Source organism: Siphateles boraxobius, unplaced genomic scaffold (assembly GCF_051911475.1).
Source record: "Siphateles boraxobius isolate OS27281-9 unplaced genomic scaffold, OSU_SipBor_1 25, whole genome shotgun sequence".
In the NCBI taxonomy this organism is placed as follows: Eukaryota; Metazoa; Chordata; class Actinopteri; order Cypriniformes; family Leuciscidae; genus Siphateles; species Siphateles boraxobius.
The window spans coordinates 38,525,798-38,547,104 of record NW_027508866.1 but is presented as its reverse complement, the minus strand read 5'-3'; the positions used below and the strand labels follow the sequence as shown (position 1 = coordinate 38,547,104).

General features: G+C 38.6%; 1 protein-coding gene across 1 annotated transcript; it reads left to right on the top strand.

Moving 5' to 3' along the window:
- The first annotated feature begins 9,043 nt into the window (after window positions 1–9,043).
- On the top strand, window positions 9,044–21,069 carry kcnj15 (potassium inwardly rectifying channel subfamily J member 15). The gene is made up of 2 exons (XM_077243858.1): window positions 9,044–9,161; window positions 18,008–21,069. The coding sequence occupies exon 2, from the start codon at window positions 18,019–18,021 to the stop codon at window positions 19,030–19,032; it is 1,014 nt and encodes a 337-aa protein (XP_077099973.1). The 5' UTR covers window positions 9,044–9,161; window positions 18,008–18,018; the 3' UTR covers window positions 19,033–21,069.
- The last annotated feature ends 238 nt before the right edge of the window (window positions 21,070–21,307 follow it).

Below are 21,307 nucleotides of genomic sequence, written 5' to 3'. Positions count from 1 at the left end.
ATGACACTGCTGCGGCAGTGGACCAAACTTGTTTCCTGAACTCAACTGTCCAAAGTAAGTTGGACTAAGAACTGGGCTCCTGCGGGAGCAGAAAAGATAACGCTGCTGCGGCAGTTGTGCAAGTTTGGATGGAGTAACGGAGCTCCTGCGGGAGCGGAGTAGATGACACTGCTGCGACAGTGTAAAACTTGCTTCCAACTTGCTTCCAAGTATCCTATGGTGAGTTGAATGGAGAATTGAGCACCTGCTGGAGCAGAAGAGATAATGGTTCCGCGGGAATGGAGATGGAGTAAGAAACGGAACTCCACGGGAATGGAGATGACGACACTGCTGCGGCAGTGGGTTAAACTTGCTTTCTGAATTCGACTGTCCAAAAGGTAAGTTGGACACAGAACTGGGCTCCTGCGGGAGCAGAAAAGATAATGCTGCTGCGGCGGAGGATCAAGTATGGATGGAGAAATGGAACTCCTGCGGGAGCGGAGTAGATAATGATGTAGTGGAAAGACTTGGTTCTGACTTTCTTTCAAATTATCCAATGAGCCATTTGGTTGGAGAACGAGCTCCTGATGGAAAGGAAGAAGTGATACTGCTGCGGTGTTTGAACCAAGCTTGCTTTCGACTTGCTTTCCAAGCTATCTGAAAGGCCTTTTGAATATTTTGTGATCTTTTCACAGGGCATATAGTGCAGGAGTGAGCGCCGCAGTAGTTGCAGATGTGCAGGTAACGGCAACGTTGTCTTGAGCATTCCCGGGAGTTAAAATTATGGCAGACTTGGTCACGAGATTTGGAGGTGGATTTAAAATCTTTGGATGGTGAGTCGAAATGTACTGGTCGTGGGATGTAACTGGTAGATTTTCCCTGGGATGCAACTGGGCAATGGGGAGATGAAGGGTTAACCAGAGGACAGTTTATTGTGGAGTGAGCAAGTGATCTGCATACTGCACAAGAGATTTTGCGGCAGCCCAGGAACACTCTGTTGTGGAGGTCTGTGTCCAGTGCACCCCAGTAAGGGCACTGGTTCCATTGAGCAACGCGGATGGCGCTTTTAGCTGAGAATAGTTTATTGTACTGGAAGTAAAGATAGCAGGGAAGATAAAACAATGTCTGCACCTGAGAGGATTTGTGTTCTGATGTTGTTGGCTATTGGGGTTGTTTCCAAGGCTGTAGCGTTTGGAGGGATGGGCATCGGTGTTGCGTCCATGCTCACTGGACGGGAGAGAGTTAGAGATAAGTACATTATTTGGGAGAACCATGCTCGCTGGACGGAAGACAACGTAAGTGCTCTAACGGAAAAGTTCTCGCTGCGTCCACTATGAGGCCAAATGCTCGCTGGACAAAAAGAGAAAACAGGAAAGAGGAACATGATTACTCGACCGGGAGATTTTCAGTGCGTCAGCTGTGAGACCAAATGCTCGTTGGACGGAAAGAGAGAGACCCCCGGTGGACGACCAAGGGGGTTTGATAAATGAGGGTTTGGTGGGCTTTTTTTAATGTGGAACCGGTTGGTCCTGATATAGCTTTGGAAAGCATCTGAGGACCATCTCCCAAGAGCTTGGATCTGCTGTTGGGAGAGGCCTTTTTGAGCTGCTGAAGTTGCTGCCCCGATACGGAAGGAGCAACTTGAGAAATTCTTTGCTGGAATTCCTGACTGTTGTAGAACGGATTTGAGATGTTTCTGGAACCAAAAGCGTGTCACGGGTTTATTGGATTCGTCTATGAACAAGGGTTCCAGAGGAGATTTAGCCAGAGAACTTCTCCATTGCAGATATGCCAGAATGGACTGGTATGGTTGGATTGGTGATGAGAGGTTAAAAATGTAGATGAACTTTGCTTAATCAAATGTGAGACTGTTTCACCATCTAGGACTGACAAGTCTGAGATGGTGGGGTGGATTTTTGGGTCGAATTTGGAAGTGATGGCCAGTTCCGAGCATCAAAGAAAACCAAAAAAGGCTAGGATAAACATAGCGTCGAGTGTGCGGGCGGTATTGAGGGGCTGGTAGCCTGTGATGAGGACGTGAATACATTTGGTGAGAATGTCTAGCGTTATGGGTTGTCTGGCGTCGGGACGGGTGGGCTGTGATCTTTGAATCCCTTTGATCAGGAGGGAGGTTTGTGAATTTTTTATCTCAGAGGAGGGAGCGCCGTACATCAATTTATGGAAAAACTGAACGCCGGTCAAGTAACCTTTGATGGACCCGACTTGTAGGCCCTTAACACTATTAAGGTAGGAAATAAATGAGGTGATCGAAAGAAGAGAAAAATCGGGGAACGGCATGTTGTAATAGTGGTGGGGGAAAAAATCGATTCTGTTCAGTATCGCGAAATTTTGCGCATGCAAATTTTATCGATACAGTAGCGCAAAGTATTGCGATATTTAATTATAAAATTATCTGTTTTACGTTCCAGTTTTCTCAGAGTTTTGCTCTGATCATTTACATTTGCATATTACATCCACAAGGTGGCGCTTGTTGCAGTGCTTTGTTGTCGTACATTCAACAGCAAATACAAATAAAAATTGCTTCACTATTACGGTTGTACACGACGCTCCGTCTTCTTTCAAATCGAAAGTGTGGGTAATTTTCGGTTTTATGATTATTCTCGGATATATGTTGCTCTATTGTATTTAAATAATTTTAAGTTATGTGCTGGGAGCTCAGTGAGCTTTGTTTGTTTCATATTAAATATTACCTGCTCGGTCCTGTCTGTCAGCGCGTTATCAGTGTCCTCTATTTTTCACTGCTTGAGAACATGGGTTGAAATCGCCCCCTAAACCCTCATTCCCTAAGTTAGTCCACTTGAATTAAAACGAGTGAGCGAATTCTGACAGGCGCTGAGCGTACATAAGCTGTACATTCGTTAATGCAGTGCAATGTGGGACAGAGACGCGATCTGACACGTGTCCCATTTTCTCACAAATCTCTACGTTCATTTAAGACTTTATTTAAATCATTTAAGATTGCTCTTATGAGAAAACTCGACAAAACGGACATTTTGGCATAATTTGTGTGTGTGTTATGGTTTTGTTCAAGCCCGAAAGAGAACTCGATACTGACACGCGTCTTTTCTGTGGGTCGTGTGTGTATGGAAGGCCTAGAGGGCCAAAAACACGTGAATTTTAATGCGTATGTCAAGCCTATTTCACATGTATTTTACGTGTTTTCCTTCTCCCCAGTCTTCCTACAGACTCTGGGACCTTGATTTCCGAATGACATGCAAAATTTGCTTTCATCTGAAAAAAGTACTTTGGACCACTGAGCAACAGTCCAGTGCTGCTTCTCTGTAGCCCAGGTCAGGCGCTTCTGCCGCTGTTTCTGGTTCAAAAGTGGCTTGACCTGGGGAATGCGGTCTTTGTTTGTTTCCTGCACACGCCTGTGCACGGTGGCTCTGGATGTTTCTACTCCAGACTCAGTCCACTGCTTCCGCAGGTCCCCAAGGTCTGGAATCGGTCCTTCTCCACAATCTTCCTCAGGGTCCGGTCACCTCTTCTCGTTGTGCAGCGTTTTTTGCCACACTTTTTCCTTCCCACAGACTTCCCACTGAGGTGCCTTGATACAGCACTCTGGGAACAGCCAATTTGTTCAGAAATGTCTTTCTGTGTCTTACCCTCTTGCTTGAGGGTGTCAATGATGGCCTTCTGGACAGCAGTCAGGTCGCCAGTCTTACCCATGATTGTGGTTTTGAGTAATGAAACAGGCTGGGAGTTTTTAAAAGCCTCAGGAATCTTTTGCAAGAGTTAATTAGTTGATTCAGATGATTAGGTTAATAGCTCGTTTAGGGACCCTTTTCATGATATGCTAATTTTTTGAGATAGGAATTTTGGGTTTTCATGAGCTGTATGCCAAAATCATCAGTATTAAAACAATAAAAGACCTGAAATATTTCAGTTGGTGTGCAATTAATCTAAAATATATGAAAGTTTAATTTTTATCATTACATTATGGAAAATAATGAACTTTATCACAATATGCTAATTTTTTGAGAAGGACCTGTACTTTAAGTCGTTAAATTCCTTTAAATTGATAATATCACCAGTATACCTAATTACGGTTTGTCGTAATGACATGTACGGTTAAACCTGCATTGATTGGTTACCGCCACTGTAACTGATTTCCACACACACACACACACACACACACGTTAATGCTTTGATGTTAAAGCTAGAATGTCCACTAATATGTTTATTTACAAAAGGGCATGAGGAGAAAAAACAGTCAATTTTATTTTTATTGAAATTTTCATAAAACTGCAATTTAAATATATTATTTATATAGGTTATACAAAAAACCTGAATAAGCTGATCTATAGCATGTAAACTGCATGGTGGTAGCCTAGTCTATGAAAGGTACACCCCTCTAAGCTCACAGAAATGGTTAGACCCAAGTCTTCAGCAGCCAATGACACCGACCCGTTCATACTGATTTTTAACGCATATTTCACGTGTATTTTACGCGTGAATTACACGTAAAATACGCGTGAAATAATGCGTGACATACGTGTTAAAATTCATGTGTTTTTGGCCCTCTTGGCCTTCCATATGTGTGTTTGTGTGTGTGTAATACAGCAGGATTTATCGGATACTGCGTAATTGCGTTAAACATTATTAACGCTTTAAACTTTTTGTTTTGTTTTTGTTGCGGTGCCGCGGTGGGCAAGTGATGAAACCAGTGTTGCGACTGAACACCGTGTAACACCGGTAACACCGACTATTGTAGCAAGCCTAGAGCTTACCATTCATGTGAGAGGTCTCCTATTCAGAGAATAATTATGTCCTGTCCTGTATTAAGGTCCTGTGTCCTGAATGTTCAAGAACAAGTTTTCAGGTTTTTGCTCTACCCTCCTAAGTTTTTGCACTTCAGTTAATGTGTATAAGATAATGTTTACAGAATTAAATGTGACATTTAAAGTGAGTTGAGTGGTCTTATTTTCCCAATTTTTTGTAATGCCTTTGAATAATATGGGGGACATGAATCGCAATATCGCAGAATCGAATCGCAATACTTGCTGTATCGCAATATATTGAGAATCGCAATAATATTGAATTGTGGCCCAAATATCGCAATACAATCGAATCGTCACATTTTTGCCAATTCCAACCCCTATGTTATAAAATTACTCACGCTTCGATTACCATGTGTGGCTTGGAAAGGAACATTAGTTGGAGGATAGAAAGGAAAGGAAGGATGATAGAATGAAGTGTGGGCTTGTGCTGCAAGCGGAAGCGGGCTCGCGCATATTTGAGCTACTGGAGCTGCAGGCCACGTGAAGTGGGTGGGGTTATAACCTGTTGGGTAAAACTGTTGAAATGGTTGGGCCTGTGCTGCTAGCAGCGATAGCCTCGCGCTAGTGTCTGCAACGGGAGCTGGAAGCAACTGAAAGGTTTATGAACAGCGGGAGTATAAAACTGAGCTGTGGGGAGGCCACTGGTTCCGGCTGTATGCGGTGCCGCGGCCACAGAAGCCGCGGTGAAGGGCTGGGCCTCGTCGAGAGGTGGGAGTGGACCTGCCGCGGCAAAATCTGAGGCGGGGCCCAGCCTAGCAGATTTACATGATGAACGACTCACAGCCACTCATGACCAAATATGATTTTCTTTTACAATAACTTGTTTAAATAAATAAATAAATAAATAAATAATTTATTTTACAGTTGCCTCTTTGGTTTATTTTATTACAGAGACAATAATTATTTTACATTTGTTTTATTTTATAACAAATATTTGTTATTAATTTTATTGTTAAGGCAATGAGACCGGAAATGACCCAGCACATGAGTAAGCCTTAATCAAGCAAGAGGGTTAATTTCACCCTCTGGTTGGGTCAAATAAATGAACCAGAAATCTGGGTTAAATGGCAAAACCCAGCTATTGGGTCAAATCAACCTGTTTATGTCCAATAGTGACCCAGTAGTGGGGTTACGGTTGGGTTATTCTTTAACCCTGCAGTCTTTAGGTTTTTAGAGTGTAAAGAATACAGTTCTGAGGATCTTATTACTCATTAATCATTATGAGTCAAACATGAGCAGTTCAGTGAGTCACTGAATCAGTGAGTCGAGAACCGCTGCGATCCAGACGAATCATTCAGTGCGGTTTGTGAACTGAATCAACTGGTTCATCGAACAGAACTGATTCAATGAACAATATTTGTTTATAAAATCTACAGCACAGTATTAAAGAGCAAGAAATACATTACTATTCAAAAGTTTGTTGTTGTAAGCTTTTTAAAGAGTCTCTTCTGCTCACCAAGGCTGCATTTATTTGATAAATAAAATATTATTTCAATGTAAATCAGCTGTTTTCTATGTGAATATATAGTAAAGTGTAATTTATTCCTGTGATCAAAGCTGAATTTTCAGCATCATTACTCCAGTCTTCAGTGTCACATGATCCTTCAGAAATCAGTATAATATGATGATTTGACGCTCAAGAAACATTTCTAATTATTATTGATGAAAATGTTTCCGTGGAAACCGTCATACAGTAGAAGTATATCCTGTCCATAACGGACTTCTGTGGCCCCTGATTACAGCATGAGTAGATGTTCTCCAGGGGCCCGGGGTCACGCCACGCCTGTATCACAGTCAGACTTTCATCCTCAGAAACACAGGAACATTAATTACAGGAACATTAACTACAGGAACATTAACTGCAGGAAGATTAATCACGGGATCATTCCTGTGGTCAAGAGTAACTCACTAACTGGCTACGGTTAATGTGTGACCACACACTGCCATCAAACCAACACACAGGCCCCTGAAGCTCAACAAATAAACACACTTTACACACATGCACAATTCTTCCAGGAAAATCAGCCAAAAATCCTGATGACTCATGATGCACTCAGAGCCTGAACCAATCAGATCGCAGCAGGTATGACGTCACAACGCGGAAGATATTCCTTCGGGATTTTCAATTGATGAGAAAAATAACGTCTTTTTTAACATAAGGTGATGATACTGTACTCATATAACGTGATGATATTTCGCCCGTTTTGTTCTGCAACGTAAACTGCACTACTCACACCACAACATGTTACTTATTAACATATGTTTTGAAAAAATAAACAGAACTGCTTCAAAACTACGCGTTTTCTGTATATTTGTGTGTTACTTACGTTGCAGACCAAAACGTCAAAGGATCGTCAACTTGAGTTTGCCACAGGCTTTATTTTACTCATAAACTGAAAAACGTCGAAGAATGAGAACATTTCTCTGCTGAAGTCATGTGACGCCGACTAGCGAATCACGAGTCACTCATAAACTCTTATTCTTTAAAAAAAAAAAAAGAGCTAGATGCACATATATTCAGTCATTTTACTTCGCCAGTAAATGTATCTTGATTTAAGAATGTTTAGATATTTGTGCTGGAAAATTGGTTACAATTTCAAGCAATTTGAAGGATGCAAGTTCAGAGAGACGGAGGAAAGCAGACCGAAAGTGGTTTGATGGTTCCACAGTTTCACTGCAGTTTGAGCACGAGTGCGAACATTACACTAGTGTGTGTGTGTGTGTGTGTGTGTGTGTGTGTGTGTTGTGGTTCATACAGTAGGCTATATAGGAGCTTAAAGCCGAATCTAAAGGAGTTGTGTGTTTTTTCAGCTGTATTGAGCGCCACCTGCTGGAAACATACGGAGCTGCAGCTCGAATCATCGAGACATTTTGATATTTAGTAGTGGTAAAATCTTTATTTGTCCCTTTACAGGGCAAATTTTTAAGGTTACTATTATATTCAAATATAATATAGGTTACTATTATATTTATGAGTTTTGATTTTGAGATATCTGTGAATAGTCGTCAAAGATATCTGCACATTATTCTGAAGGAATTTAAGAATTACAGAGATGGAGAATCAGCATTCTTAGTGGAATTCTAATTCTAATTTTGCACCTGAAATATCTATAGTAAAATTCATGAGTTCAAGGTTCCTTCATCTGTCACACACACACACACACACACACACACACACACACACACACACACACACACACACACACACACACACACACACACACACACACACACACACACACACACACACACACACACACACACGTAGTGTGACACCCGTCCCGCGTTGCGTTCCCGCACAGCATTTTCACCGGATATCTCATAACTGAAAGTGAATGATGAGGCGTCAGATCTGCAGAACTGAAGTTTGACTAGTTTAAACAGTCAGTGGCAGGAAATGCTAAACCGGGTCACTAAAGGTCATGTGACGTCATCAGTCTAACACTAACACATCAAACCCTCACACTTATATGATTTTTAAATAAAACAAACCACTTTTATGATTTATTTTCACACAAAATCTGTTGCTCCATCAATGTTCAATACAAGCATATATTCACACACTATGAGAATAGTGAAACGCACATTTCTCTTAAGGTGAGCCTATGAAAAGTTATTTCTGAAAGTTCTCTGAACGTTCAAAATGTTCAGTTTATTAAATGTTTTGAAAACGTTTTTTCCGTGGTTATACGATACATGCCATTCTTCAAACATTATGGGAACGTCACTTTTGAATGTTCTGAAACAATGAGTAACATTTAAAAACACGTTATGAACTAAAAAGTTTCAGGAAATAAATGTATCAAACTGTTAATATAGCAGATCTGTAGATTTATTTGACTACAAGCATTTAAACATCAAATATTGGCACATTTCTGTTACTCTGACTGAAGATATAAAGTCTTGTTTACGAAAAATGCATCAAAATGAAGTGAGTTTGAGTTTAAAACAAGAGCAAATATCTGCTAATGGAATCAAAAAATAATCTTATATCAAATGGAAAATAAGATTTTTCTTACCTCACTAACATATATGTTCTTGTTTTAAGCTCAAACTCACTTTTTCAGAAAACAAGACTTGATATATTTCAGTCGTTTTGCTTCTCCAGTAAATGTATCTTGATTTATTAAGAATGTCAGATCTGTGTGAGGAAGAGTGTGATGTTTGCAGTGTAATGCGGTGTGTCAGACAGATAAAGCCAAGGAAAGATCAGTGTGTTTGCACTCATAACAGTAATATAAGAAACAGAAGGAGGCGTTCCTGAGAACCGGCTCGACTAGTCTGACTGTAACTTCTCATTAACTGTCCTCAACATCACCGAGAGTCACACAAACACCAGAACAACAGAAGAACCGAGACGTTCACCGCCTCAGATTACAGGTGAGAGACCAGCAGACTCACTGGATCTTACAGATTAAAGGCAGTTATGAATCTCCTCATTTATATACAGTATTTATGAATGTGTGTTTGTGAACTTAAGCTGCTCTGTTAATTTACAACTCTGAAGAACTGTTGATTAACTCAGGAGAACAGCAGAGAGAGTTCGACCGCAGTCTGAAGTCTCAAAGTTTCAGCTGCAAACAGTGAAAAGCATCTAATAATGAGTTAAAGATTGTCATTAATAGACTGTGATGAAGAGGACCTGAAGGAGAACCGTGACTGAATGCTGTTTGCAGAATGTGTGACTGATATTAATGCTGGAATCATAAATCAGTGTTTTGGTTCATTTGAGTCTGGTTTCTCCATTTCGGTCTCCTGATGGAGTTCAGAATCACTTGTGTTTTAAACGACACGTAAGACTCAGCTCCATTATAAGAGTCACCAGTGCTCCCCTTCTCCTCTGAACAGATTAAACATTATCAACATGATTCCAGTTCACATGGATTCGAGGAAACGACAAAAAAAAAAGGCTACACGCCTGCGCACATATATATTCAACCACACATATCTATAGACTAAACACATAATATGCATAATAATCATATTATTATATCAGCGTTTCACAGATTCATGTTTTTGAATGTGAGATCAGATGATAAATGTTTTTCAAAATTTTTCAAAACTTACATTTTAGAACCTGTTTAAAAGTTTGCGTTCTCGAGCACCAAACACTGTTGTCGTGTAAATGAATGGCCAGAACACATTAAAACTTTCTGTCTTCAGTCAGAACGGTGTCGTGTTAGAGTACTGACGTAGAAATAGCGTACTTACGTAGAAATAGCGTAATGATGTAGAAATAGCGTAATGATGTAGAAATAGCGTAATGATGTAGAAATAGCGTAATGATGTAGAAATAGTGTAATGACGTAGAAATAGCATAATGATGTAGAAATAGCGTACTGACGTAGAAATAGCGTACTTACGTAGAAATAGCGTAATGATGTAGAAATAGCGTAATGATGTAGAAATAGCGTAATGACGTAGAAATAGCGTACTGACGTAGAAATAGCATAATGATGTAGAAATAGCGTACTGACGTAGAAATAGCGTACTTACGTAGAAATAGCGTAATGTTGTAGAAATAGCGTAATGATGTAGAAATAGCGTAATGATGTAGAAATAGCGTAATGATGTAGAAATAGTGTAATGACGTAGAAATAGCATAATGATGTAGAAATAGCGTACTGACGTAGAAATAGCGTAATGATGTAGAAATAGCGTAATGATGTAGAAATAGCGTAATGATGTAGAAATAGTGTAATGACGTAGAAATAGCATAATGATGTAGAAATAGCGTACTGACGTAGAAATAGCGTACTTACGTAGAAATAGCGTAATGTTGTAGAAATAGTGTAATGACGTAGAAATAGCATAATGATGTAGAAATAGTGTAATGACGTAGAAATAGCATAATGATGTAGAAATAGCGTACTGACGTAGAAATAGCGTACTTACGTAGAAATAGCGTAATGATGTAGAAATAGCGTAATGATGTAGAAATAGCATAATGACGTAGAAATAGCGTACTGACGTAGAAATAGCGTAATGATGTAGAAATAGCGTAATGACGTAGAAATAGCGTAATGATGTAGAAATAGCGTAATGATGTAGAAATAGCGTAATGATGTAGAAATAGCGTACTTACGTAGAAATAGCGTAATGTTGTAGAAATAGTGTAATGACGTAGAAATAGCATAATGATGTAGAAATAGTGTAATGACGTAGAAATAGCATAATGATGTAGAAATAGCGTACTGACGTAGAAATAGCGTACTTACGTAGAAATAGCGTAATGATGTAGAAATAGCGTAATGATGTAGAAATAGCATAATGACGTAGAAATAGCGTACTGACGTAGAAATAGCGTAATGATGTAGAAATAGCGTAATGATGTAGAAATAGCGTAATGACGTAGAAATAGCGTAATGATGTAGAAATAGCGTAATGATGTAGAAATAGCGTAATGATGTAGAAATAGCGTAATGATGTAGAAATAGCGTACTTACGTAGAAATAGCGTAATGATGTAGAAATAGCGTTATGATGTAGAAATAGCGTAATGATGTAGAAATAGTGTAATGACGTAGAAATAGCATAATGATGTAGAAATAGCGTACTGACGTAGAAATAGCGTACTTACGTAGAAATAGCGTAATGATGTAGAAATAGCGTAATGATGTAGAAATAGCGTAATGACGTAGAAATAGCGTACTGACGTAGAAATAGCATAATGATGTAGAAATAGCGTACTGACGTAGAAATAGCGTACTTACGTAGAAATAGCGTAATGTTGTAGAAATAGCGTAATGATGTAGAAATAGCGTAATGATGTAGAAATAGCGTAATGATGTAGAAATAGTGTAATGACGTAGAAATAGCATAATGATGTAGAAATAGCGTACTGACGTAGAAATAGCGTAATGATGTAGAAATAGCGTAATGATGTAGAAATAGCGTAATGATGTAGAAATAGTGTAATGACGTAGAAATAGCATAATGATGTAGAAATAGCGTACTGACGTAGAAATAGCGTACTTACGTAGAAATAGCGTAATGTTGTAGAAATAGCGTAATGATGTAGAAATAGTGTAATGACGTAGAAATAGCATAATGAAGTAGAAATAGCGTACTGACGTAGAAATAGCGTACTTACGTAGAAATAGCGTAATGATGTAGAAATAGCGTAATGATGTAGAAATAGCATAATGACGTAGAAATAGCGTACTGACGTAGAAATAGCGTAATGATGTAGAAATAGCGTAATGACGTAGAAATAGTGTAATGATGTAGAAATAGCGTAATGACGTAGAAATAGCGTAATGATGTAGAAATAGCGTAATGATGTAGAAATAGCGTAATGACGTAGAAATAGCGTAATGACATAGAAATAGCGTAATGACGTAGAAATAGCGTAATGTAGAAATAGCGTAATGATGTAGAAATAGCGTAATGATGTAGAAATAGCGTAATGATGTAGAAATAGCTTAATGATGTAGAAATAGCGTAATGACGTAGAAATAGCGTAATGATGTAGAAATAGCTTAAAGATGTAGAAATAGCGTAATGACGTAGAAATAGCGTAATGATGTAGAAATAGCTTAAAGATGTAGAAATAGCGTAATGATGTAGAAATAGCGTAATGATGTAGAAATAGCTAAATGATGTAGAAATAGCGTAATGTTGTAGAAATAGCGTAATGATGTAGAAATAGTGTAATGATATAGAAATAGCGTAGTGATGTAGAAATAGCGTAATGATATAGAAATAGCGTAATGATGTAGAAATAGCGTAATGACGTAGAAATAGCGTAATGATGTAGAAATAGCGTAATGATGTAGAAATAGCGTAATGACGTAGAAATAGAGTAATGATGTAGAAATAGCGTAATGATATAGAAATAGCGTAATGATGTAGAAATAGCGTAATGACGTAGAAATAGCGTAATGATGTAGAAATAGCTTAATGATGTAGAAATAGCGTAATGACGTAGAAATAGCGTAATGATGTAGAAATAGCGTAATGATGTAGAACTAGCGTAATGATATAGAAATAGCGTAATGATGTAGAAATAGCATAATGATGTAGAAATAGCGTAATGACGTAAAAATAGCATAATCACGTAGAAATAGCGTAATGATGTAGAAATAGCATAATCACGTAGAAATAGTGTAATGACGTAGAAATAGCATAATCACGTAGAAATAGCATAATGATGTAGAAATAGCGTAATGACGTAGAAATAGCATAATCACATAGAAATAGCGTAATGATATAGAAATAGCGTAATGATGTAGAAATAGCATAATGATGTAGAAATAGTGTAATGATGTAGAAATAGCGTAATGACGTAGAAATAGCGTAATGATGTACAAATAGCGTAATGACGTAGAAACAGCGTAATGACGTAGAAACAGCGTAATGACGTAGAAATAGCGTAATGACGTATAAATAGCGTAATGACGTAGAAATAGCGTAATGATGTAGAAATAGCAAAATGATGTAGAAATAACGTAATGATGTAGAAATAGCGTAATGACGTAGAAATAGCGTAATGATGTAGAAATAGCAAAATGATGTAGAAATAGCGTAATGACGTAGAAATAGCGTAATGATATAGAAATAGCGTAATGATGTAGAAATAGCGTAATGATGTAGAAATAGCGTAATGACGTAGAAATAGCATAATGATGTAGAAATAGCGTAATGATGTAGAAATAGCGTAATGATGTAGAAATAGCGTGATGACGTAGAAATAGCGTAATGAAGTAGAAATAGCGTGATGATGTAGAAATAGCGTAATGACGTAGAAATAGCGTAATGATGTAGAAATAGCGCAATGATGTAGACATAGCGTAATGACGTAGAAATAGCGTAATGACGTTGAAATAGCGTAATGATGTAGAAATAGCGTAATGATGTAGAAATAGCATAATGATATAGAAATAGCGTAATGATGTAGAAATAGCGTAATGATGTAGAAATAGCGTAATGACGTAGAAATAGCGTAATGACGTAGAAATAGCGTAATGATGTTGAAATAGCGTAATGATGTAGAAATAGCGTAATGATATAGAAATAGCGTAATGATATAGAAATAGCGTAATGACGTTGAAATAGCGTAATGATGTAGAAATAGTGTAATGATGTAGAAATAGCGTAATGACGTAGAAATAGTGTAATGATGTAGAAATAGCGTAATGATGTAGAAATAGCGTAATGATGTAGAAATAGCGTAATGACGTAGAAATAGCGTAATGATGTAGAAATAGCGTAATGACGTAGAAATAGCATAATGATGTAGAAATAGCGTAATGATGTAGAAATAGCGTAATGATGTAGAAATAGCGTGGTGACGTAGAAATAGCGTAATGAAGTAGAAATAGCGTAATGATGTAGAAATAGCGTAATGATGTAGAAATAGCGTAATGATGTAGAAATAGAGAAATGATGTAGAAATAGCATAATGACATAGAAATAGCGCAATGCCGTAGAAATAGTGTAATGACATAGAAATAGCGAAATGATGTAGAAATAACGTAATGACGTAGAAATAGAGTAATGGAGTAGAAATAGCGTAATGATGTAGAAATAGCGAAATGATGTAGAAATAGCTTAATGATGTAGAAATAGCGTAATATGTAGAAATAGCGTAATGACTTAGAAATAGAGTAATGGAGTAGAAATAGCGTAATGATGTAGAAATAGCGTAATGACGTAGAAATAACGTAATGATGTAGAAATAGCGAAATGATGTAGAAATAACCTAATGATGTAGAAATAGCGTAATATGTAGAAATAGCGTAATGATGTAGAAATAGCGTAATGACGTAGAAATAGTGTAATGATGTAGAAATAGCGTAATGACGTAGAAATAGCGTAATGATGTAGAAATAGCGTAATGATGTAGAAATAGCGTAATGACGTAGAAATAGCGTAATGACATAGAAATAGCGTAATGACGTAGAAATAGCGTAATGTAGAAATAGCGTAATGATGTAGAAATAGCGTAATGATGTAGAAATAGCGTAATGATGTAGAAATAGCTTAATGATGTAGAAATAGCGTAATGACGTAGAAATAGCGTAATGATGTAGAAATAGCTTAAAGATGTAGAAATAGCGTAATGACGTAGAAATAGCGTAATGATGTAGAAATAGCTTAAAGATGTAGAAATAGCGTAATGATGTAGAAATAGCGTAATGATGTAGAAATAGCTAAATGATGTAGAAATAGCGTAATGTTGTAGAAATAGCGTAATGATGTAGAAATAGTGTAATGATATAGAAATAGCGTAGTGATGTAGAAATAGCGTAATGATATAGAAATAGCGTAATGATGTAGAAATAGCGTAATGACGTAGAAATAGCGTAATGATGTAGAAATAGCGTAATGATGTAGAAATAGCGTAATGACGTAGAAATAGAGTAATGATGTAGAAATAGCGTAATGATATAGAAATAGCGTAATGATGTAGAAATAGCGTAATGACGTAGAAATAGCGTAATGATGTAGAAATAGCTTAATGATGTAGAAATAGCGTAATGACGTAGAAATAGCGTAATGATGTAGAAATAGCGTAATGATGTAGAACTAGCGTAATGATATAGAAATAGCGTAATGATGTAGAAATAGCATAATGATGTAGAAATAGCGTAATGACGTAAAAATAGCATAATCACGTAGAAATAGCGTAATGATGTAGAAATAGCATAATCACGTAGAAATAGTGTAATGACGTAGAAATAGCATAATCACGTAGAAATAGCATAATGATGTAGAAATAGCGTAATGACGTAGAAATAGCATAATCACATAGAAATAGCGTAATGATATAGAAATAGCGTAATGATGTAGAAATAGCATAATGATGTAGAAATAGTGTAATGATGTAGAAATAGCGTAATGACGTAGAAATAGCGTAATGATGTACAAATAGCGTAATGACGTAGAAACAGCGTAATGACGTAGAAACAGCGTAATGACGTAGAAATAGCGTAATGACGTATAAATAGCGTAATGACGTAGAAATAGCGTAATGATGTAGAAATAGCAAAATGATGTAGAAATAACGTAATGATGTAGAAATAGCGTAATGACGTAGAAATAGCGTAATGATGTAGAAATAGCAAAATGATGTAGAAATAGCGTAATGACGTAGAAATAGCGTAATGATATAGAAATAGCGTAATGATGTAGAAATAGCGTAATGATGTAGAAATAGCGTAATGACGTAGAAATAGCATAATGATGTAGAAATAGCGTAATGATGTAGAAATAGCGTAATGATGTAGAAATAGCATAATGATATAGAAATAGCGTAATGATGTAGAAATAGCGTAATGATGTAGAAATAGCGTAATGACGTAGAAATAGCGTAATGACGTAGAAATAGCGTAATGATGTTGAAATAGCGTAATGATGTAGAAATAGCGTAATGATATAGAAATAGCGTAATGATATAGAAATAGCGTAATGACGTTGAAATAGCGTAATGATGTAGAAATAGTGTAATGATGTAGAAATAGCGTAATGACGTAGAAATAGTGTAATGATGTAGAAATAGCGTAATGATGTAGAAATAGCGTAATGATGTAGAAATAGCGTAATGACGTAGAAATAGCGTAATGATGTAGAAATAGCGTAATGACGTAGAAATAGCATAATGATGTAGAAATAGCGTAATGATGTAGAAATAGCGTAATGATGTAGAAATAGCGTGGTGACGTAGAAATAGCGTAATGAAGTAGAAATAGCGTAATGATGTAGAAATAGCGTAATGATGTAGAAATAGCGTAATGATGTAGAAATAGAGAAATGATGTAGAAATAGCATAATGACATAGAAATAGCGCAATGCCGTAGAAATAGTGTAATGACATAGAAATAGCGAAATGATGTAGAAATAACGTAATGACGTAGAAATAGAGTAATGGAGTAGAAATAGCGTAATGATGTAGAAATAGCGAAATGATGTAGAAATAGCTTAATGATGTAGAAATAGCGTAATATGTAGAAATAGCGTAATGACTTAGAAATAGAGTAATGGAGTAGAAATAGCGTAATGATGTAGAAATAGCGTAATGACGTAGAAATAACGTAATGATGTAGAAATAGCGAAATGATGTAGAAATAACCTAATGATGTAGAAATAGCGTAATATGTAGAAATAGCGTAATGATGTAGAAATAACGTAATGATGTAGAAATAGCGTAATGACGTAAAAATAGCGTAATGGCGTGTGACGCGCTGAACGAGCGGTTCTTCTGATGAATAAAGTGTGGTATAAACGAGTGTCTCGTCCTCCTATAATCCTGCTTTCTTTGCGTGTGTGAAGTGGAGCAGGACGACGCCACCAGTGCTCGCTTCACACTCTCACACACACACACACACACACACACACACACACACACACACACACACACACACACACACACACACACACACACACACACACACACACACACACACACACACACAAGGTTTTGGACATTTTTACTGCGTGATCAATATAAGCAGCGGCACAACGGCTTATATGCTGATAATCTCCAAATCATGACCAGAAATGGATACATTTTAAGTCTACTGATTAAAATAAATAAAGAACCAGTGTATGAGAATAGTTATGTACTCCTGAATTCAGTCCGATTGAAACAAAAGCTGTGCATGTAAACAAAGCCATTGATTCTGTTATTCTCCTGTTTATCCCTGTGAAGCTGCTCGAGTTAGGGCCAATTTATACTTCTGCGTCGGGTGCGCGCAGTAGATACGGCGTAGCATACGCACAGACGTGTACCATACGCCGTACCCTGACACGCACCTCCTCAAAAATGTAACTACACGTCGCGACGCCGCGGAGCGCAAGATCTGTGATTTGTCGGCTTGGTAGCATCGCGTTTTCTTCTACGCATTTGCGGCGTGTTCTTCTGCACCGCCCGCCATTTTTAAATTCAGAAGTTCAATGAAAATTCAGTGAAGAAACATGGAAATGGACCGAGTGACCGAGCGATTGGTTGAAGAGGTGCAGAAATACAGCCGTCTGTATGCTCTCTTTCAGTCGCCATTGCTTGTAGCCTGAACTCAAAACAGCCGCGAGGTATCTAAACACAGTGGAACTTTAAAACCCTCCACCGCCAAGTAGCGTTTCGGTGCTGTAACTGCAGAGCAACACAGACATAACGCAGAAGTATACATGCTCACGACGGCATAGCCTACGACGGACACTACAGCGTACACTCGACTCGACACAGAAGTATAAATTGGCCTTTAGCCTGTGTTTTCTCTTCCTCAGGACAGAAGCTCATGATGACGGAGAGCGTGCGGCGCCTGGTGTCCAAAGACGGGCACAGTAACGTGAAGATCGATAACGTGGAGGGAATGATCAAGCTGTTCCTGCAAGACATCTGGACCACGGTGGTGGACATCAAATGGCGTTACAAGATCACTCTCTTCGCCTCCACCTTCGTCATGACGTGGTTCGTGTTCGGCGTCGTGTTCTTCCTCATCGGCCTGAGCCACGGCGACTTCGACTCGGACCCGTCCTCCAATCACACGCCGTGCGTGACGAACGTGGATTCGCTAACCGGCGCGTACCTGTTCTCCCTGGAGACCCAGAGCACCATCGGCTACGGCTTCCGGCACGTGTCCGAGGAATGTCCTCTGGCGATCCTGACGCTAGTGCTACAGCTGGTGCTAACAGGGCTAGCCGAGATCTTCATCACCGGAGCCTTTCTCGCTAAGCTAGCGCGACCGAAGAAGCGTGCGGGCAGCATCCGGTTCAGTCGTGTGGCGGTCGTGAGTGTGCGCGATGGGAAGCTACGTCTCATGGTACGTGTCGCTAACCTAAGGAACAGCCTGTTGATTCAGTGCCAGCTCTCTGGGAAACTTCTATCGTCTCGCGTCACGCAAGAGGGAGAGAAGATCCTCGTTCATCAGGAGAGCGTTGACTTCCAGCTGGACTCGAGCGGAGAGTGTCCGTTCCTCTTGCTACCGCTAACCTTCTCACACGCGCTGGACGAGAGAAGCCCGCTAGCTAACCTCACGGCGGACGAGCTCCCGAGGCGAGAGTTCGAGCTGCTCGTGACCCTGAACGGGACCGTTGAGTCCACGGCCTCCTCATGCCAGAGCCGAACCTCATACACGCCTCAGGAGATCCTGTGGGCTCACGAGTTCACGCCGCTGCTGTCCCACACGCGCGCGGGAAAACTCACCGCGGACTTCAGCGTCTTTGACAGGGTGACGGTGTGCAACGACCCGCCGATGAGCCACTGCGACACGGAGAAGCTGCAGCTGGAGGAGGAGTACAGGCGGGAATGAAGAGTCTGAAATCTGTGTGACGGAAACACGACCGAAACACTATTTACTCCTCATTCGTGATGATCGAAGTAAATCGGGAATGATTTATCCGTAGCTTTATTTAAAGTGTGATTTATTCCTGTGATCAAAGCTGCATTTATTTGATCAAAAATACAGTAAAAATCATAAAATATTATTAGAATGTAAAACAACTGTTTTCTATGTAAAGATATAGTAAAGTGTAATTTATTCCTGATTAAAGCTGCATTTATTTGATCAGAAATACAGTAAAGCAGTGAAATATTATTCCAATGTAAATCAGCTGTTTTCTATGTGAATATATAGTATATATTAATGACATTAATGTTTGAGCTGAAAATAACCAATATGAACTGAAATTAAAATAAATTGTTTCACTTGTCATCCAGATTATACAACATTCAGAAATTAAGAATTTCTTTAAAATTTGAATTAGTCAATAAAATTAATGATTTTTAACCTAGGCTGCATTTATTTGATTAAAAATACAGTAAAAATCGTGAAATATTATTAGAATGTAAAACAACTGTTTTCTATGTAAATATATAGTAAAGTGTAATTTATTCCTGATTATAGCTGCATTTATTTGATCAAAAATACAGTACAGTAAAAATAGTGAAATATTTATTCAAATGTAAAACAGCAATTTTTTCCCCAGTAATTTAAGTTGAATTTTCCGCATCTTTACTCCAGTCTTCAGTTTCACACTCAATTTACTCCTTATTCAAAAAATATTCCAAATTATTTATCTGTGGCTTTATTTAAAGGGTAACTAAACCCTAAACCAACTTTTTTTAGTTAATGATCTGTAAGAATGGGACTTTAGTAGTAAACTGTTCATTGACTCGAGCAACTTTTTTGACATTTGTGTATAAAGTGTTTTAATTCTACAATATATGGTGTAAAAACCAAGCGTGCCGCACAAGCCCTGAATAGTGAAGCCGAAGCGTCTCGATCGCCCCCCGGTGGCCGGTCCTAGTATAGCTCATAAACCCCGCCTCCCCATGTTATTCAATGGGACGTGAGACCAACTAAACAATTAAATTACACTTCACATATTTTTTTTCCAAAGATAGTTTCTGTCATTTACTGTAGTTTTCATCACGATGATGTAATTTCAAGTGTTTGTTTTTAAAATAAGTTTGTTTTTAGTTAGTTATTTGATGCTATAAAAACGGCGCTATGGCGTACATGATTGACAGTTGTGATTGACAGGTTCTCTGAGCAAAGTAGTCACTGAAGCAACAACAGACTTTTCTTCGGGATCTTTGGAGGACTGAGGAGATTGGAGCTTTAAATTTAATATCTAAATTTCTATAATTAATTATTTCACACCGACATATTGGTTTGTTCTGCAGCAGAGGCGCGTGCTTACGATTGATTCAGCGAGAGTGAGGGCGGGACCAGAGCGGGATGTTGATTTCACGGCTTTACTTCCTGCTCACTACTGCGCAGGTCTGGTCACGAAATCGCAACTGCGCAGACTCAAGTCCCAAGATGTCAAGTCCCGATATGCCATATCGGGACAATGGCGGCTTCACTTCTCGCCAATGGAAGAGAACGAAGGGGCGTCGTCCATCTTTTTTTACAGTCTATGGTAAAAACGTGTGAGTGCTGCCCTCTTCAGGTTGAACGGTGGCTACTGCAGTTGAATTTTCCTATTGGATGTTTGGGGTGGTTCGTGTCGTAAGGGGTTGTTGGTGAGGTAGGCAAGTTCCATACAGACAGATGCGTCTCAGGTGCACGCCCCCCTCCGCTGGGCTCCGCCCACTTTTCCAGCATTTTTCAAATATTGCCAGTGGGTGGAGTCAGGCTCTGACCAGGGGTTTAGTTAACCTTTAAAGTGTGATTTTTTCCCCTGTGATCAAAGCTGCATTTATTTGATAAAAAAAACGGTATAAATCACAAAATTTTATTAGAATGTAAATCGTCTGTTTTCTATGTGAATATATAGTAAAGTGTAATTTATTCCTTTGTTCAAAGCTGAATTTATTGAATTAAAAATGCAGTAAAATCACAGATGAATGTGTGAATGAATGTTTCTTGATCATCAAATCATCTGGGCCCTCATTTATAAAACTGTGCGTAGGATTCTTACTAAAAGTCTACGTGCGGCAGAAAGCTAAAAATGGCGTACGCAAAAAAATATTCAGACTTATAAAACCGCGCGTACGCCAGATCCTGCGCATAATTATCTTTATAAATCCAAGTCAGCGTAAGATTGTGCGCACATGCGTCTCCACCCCGAAACAACCAT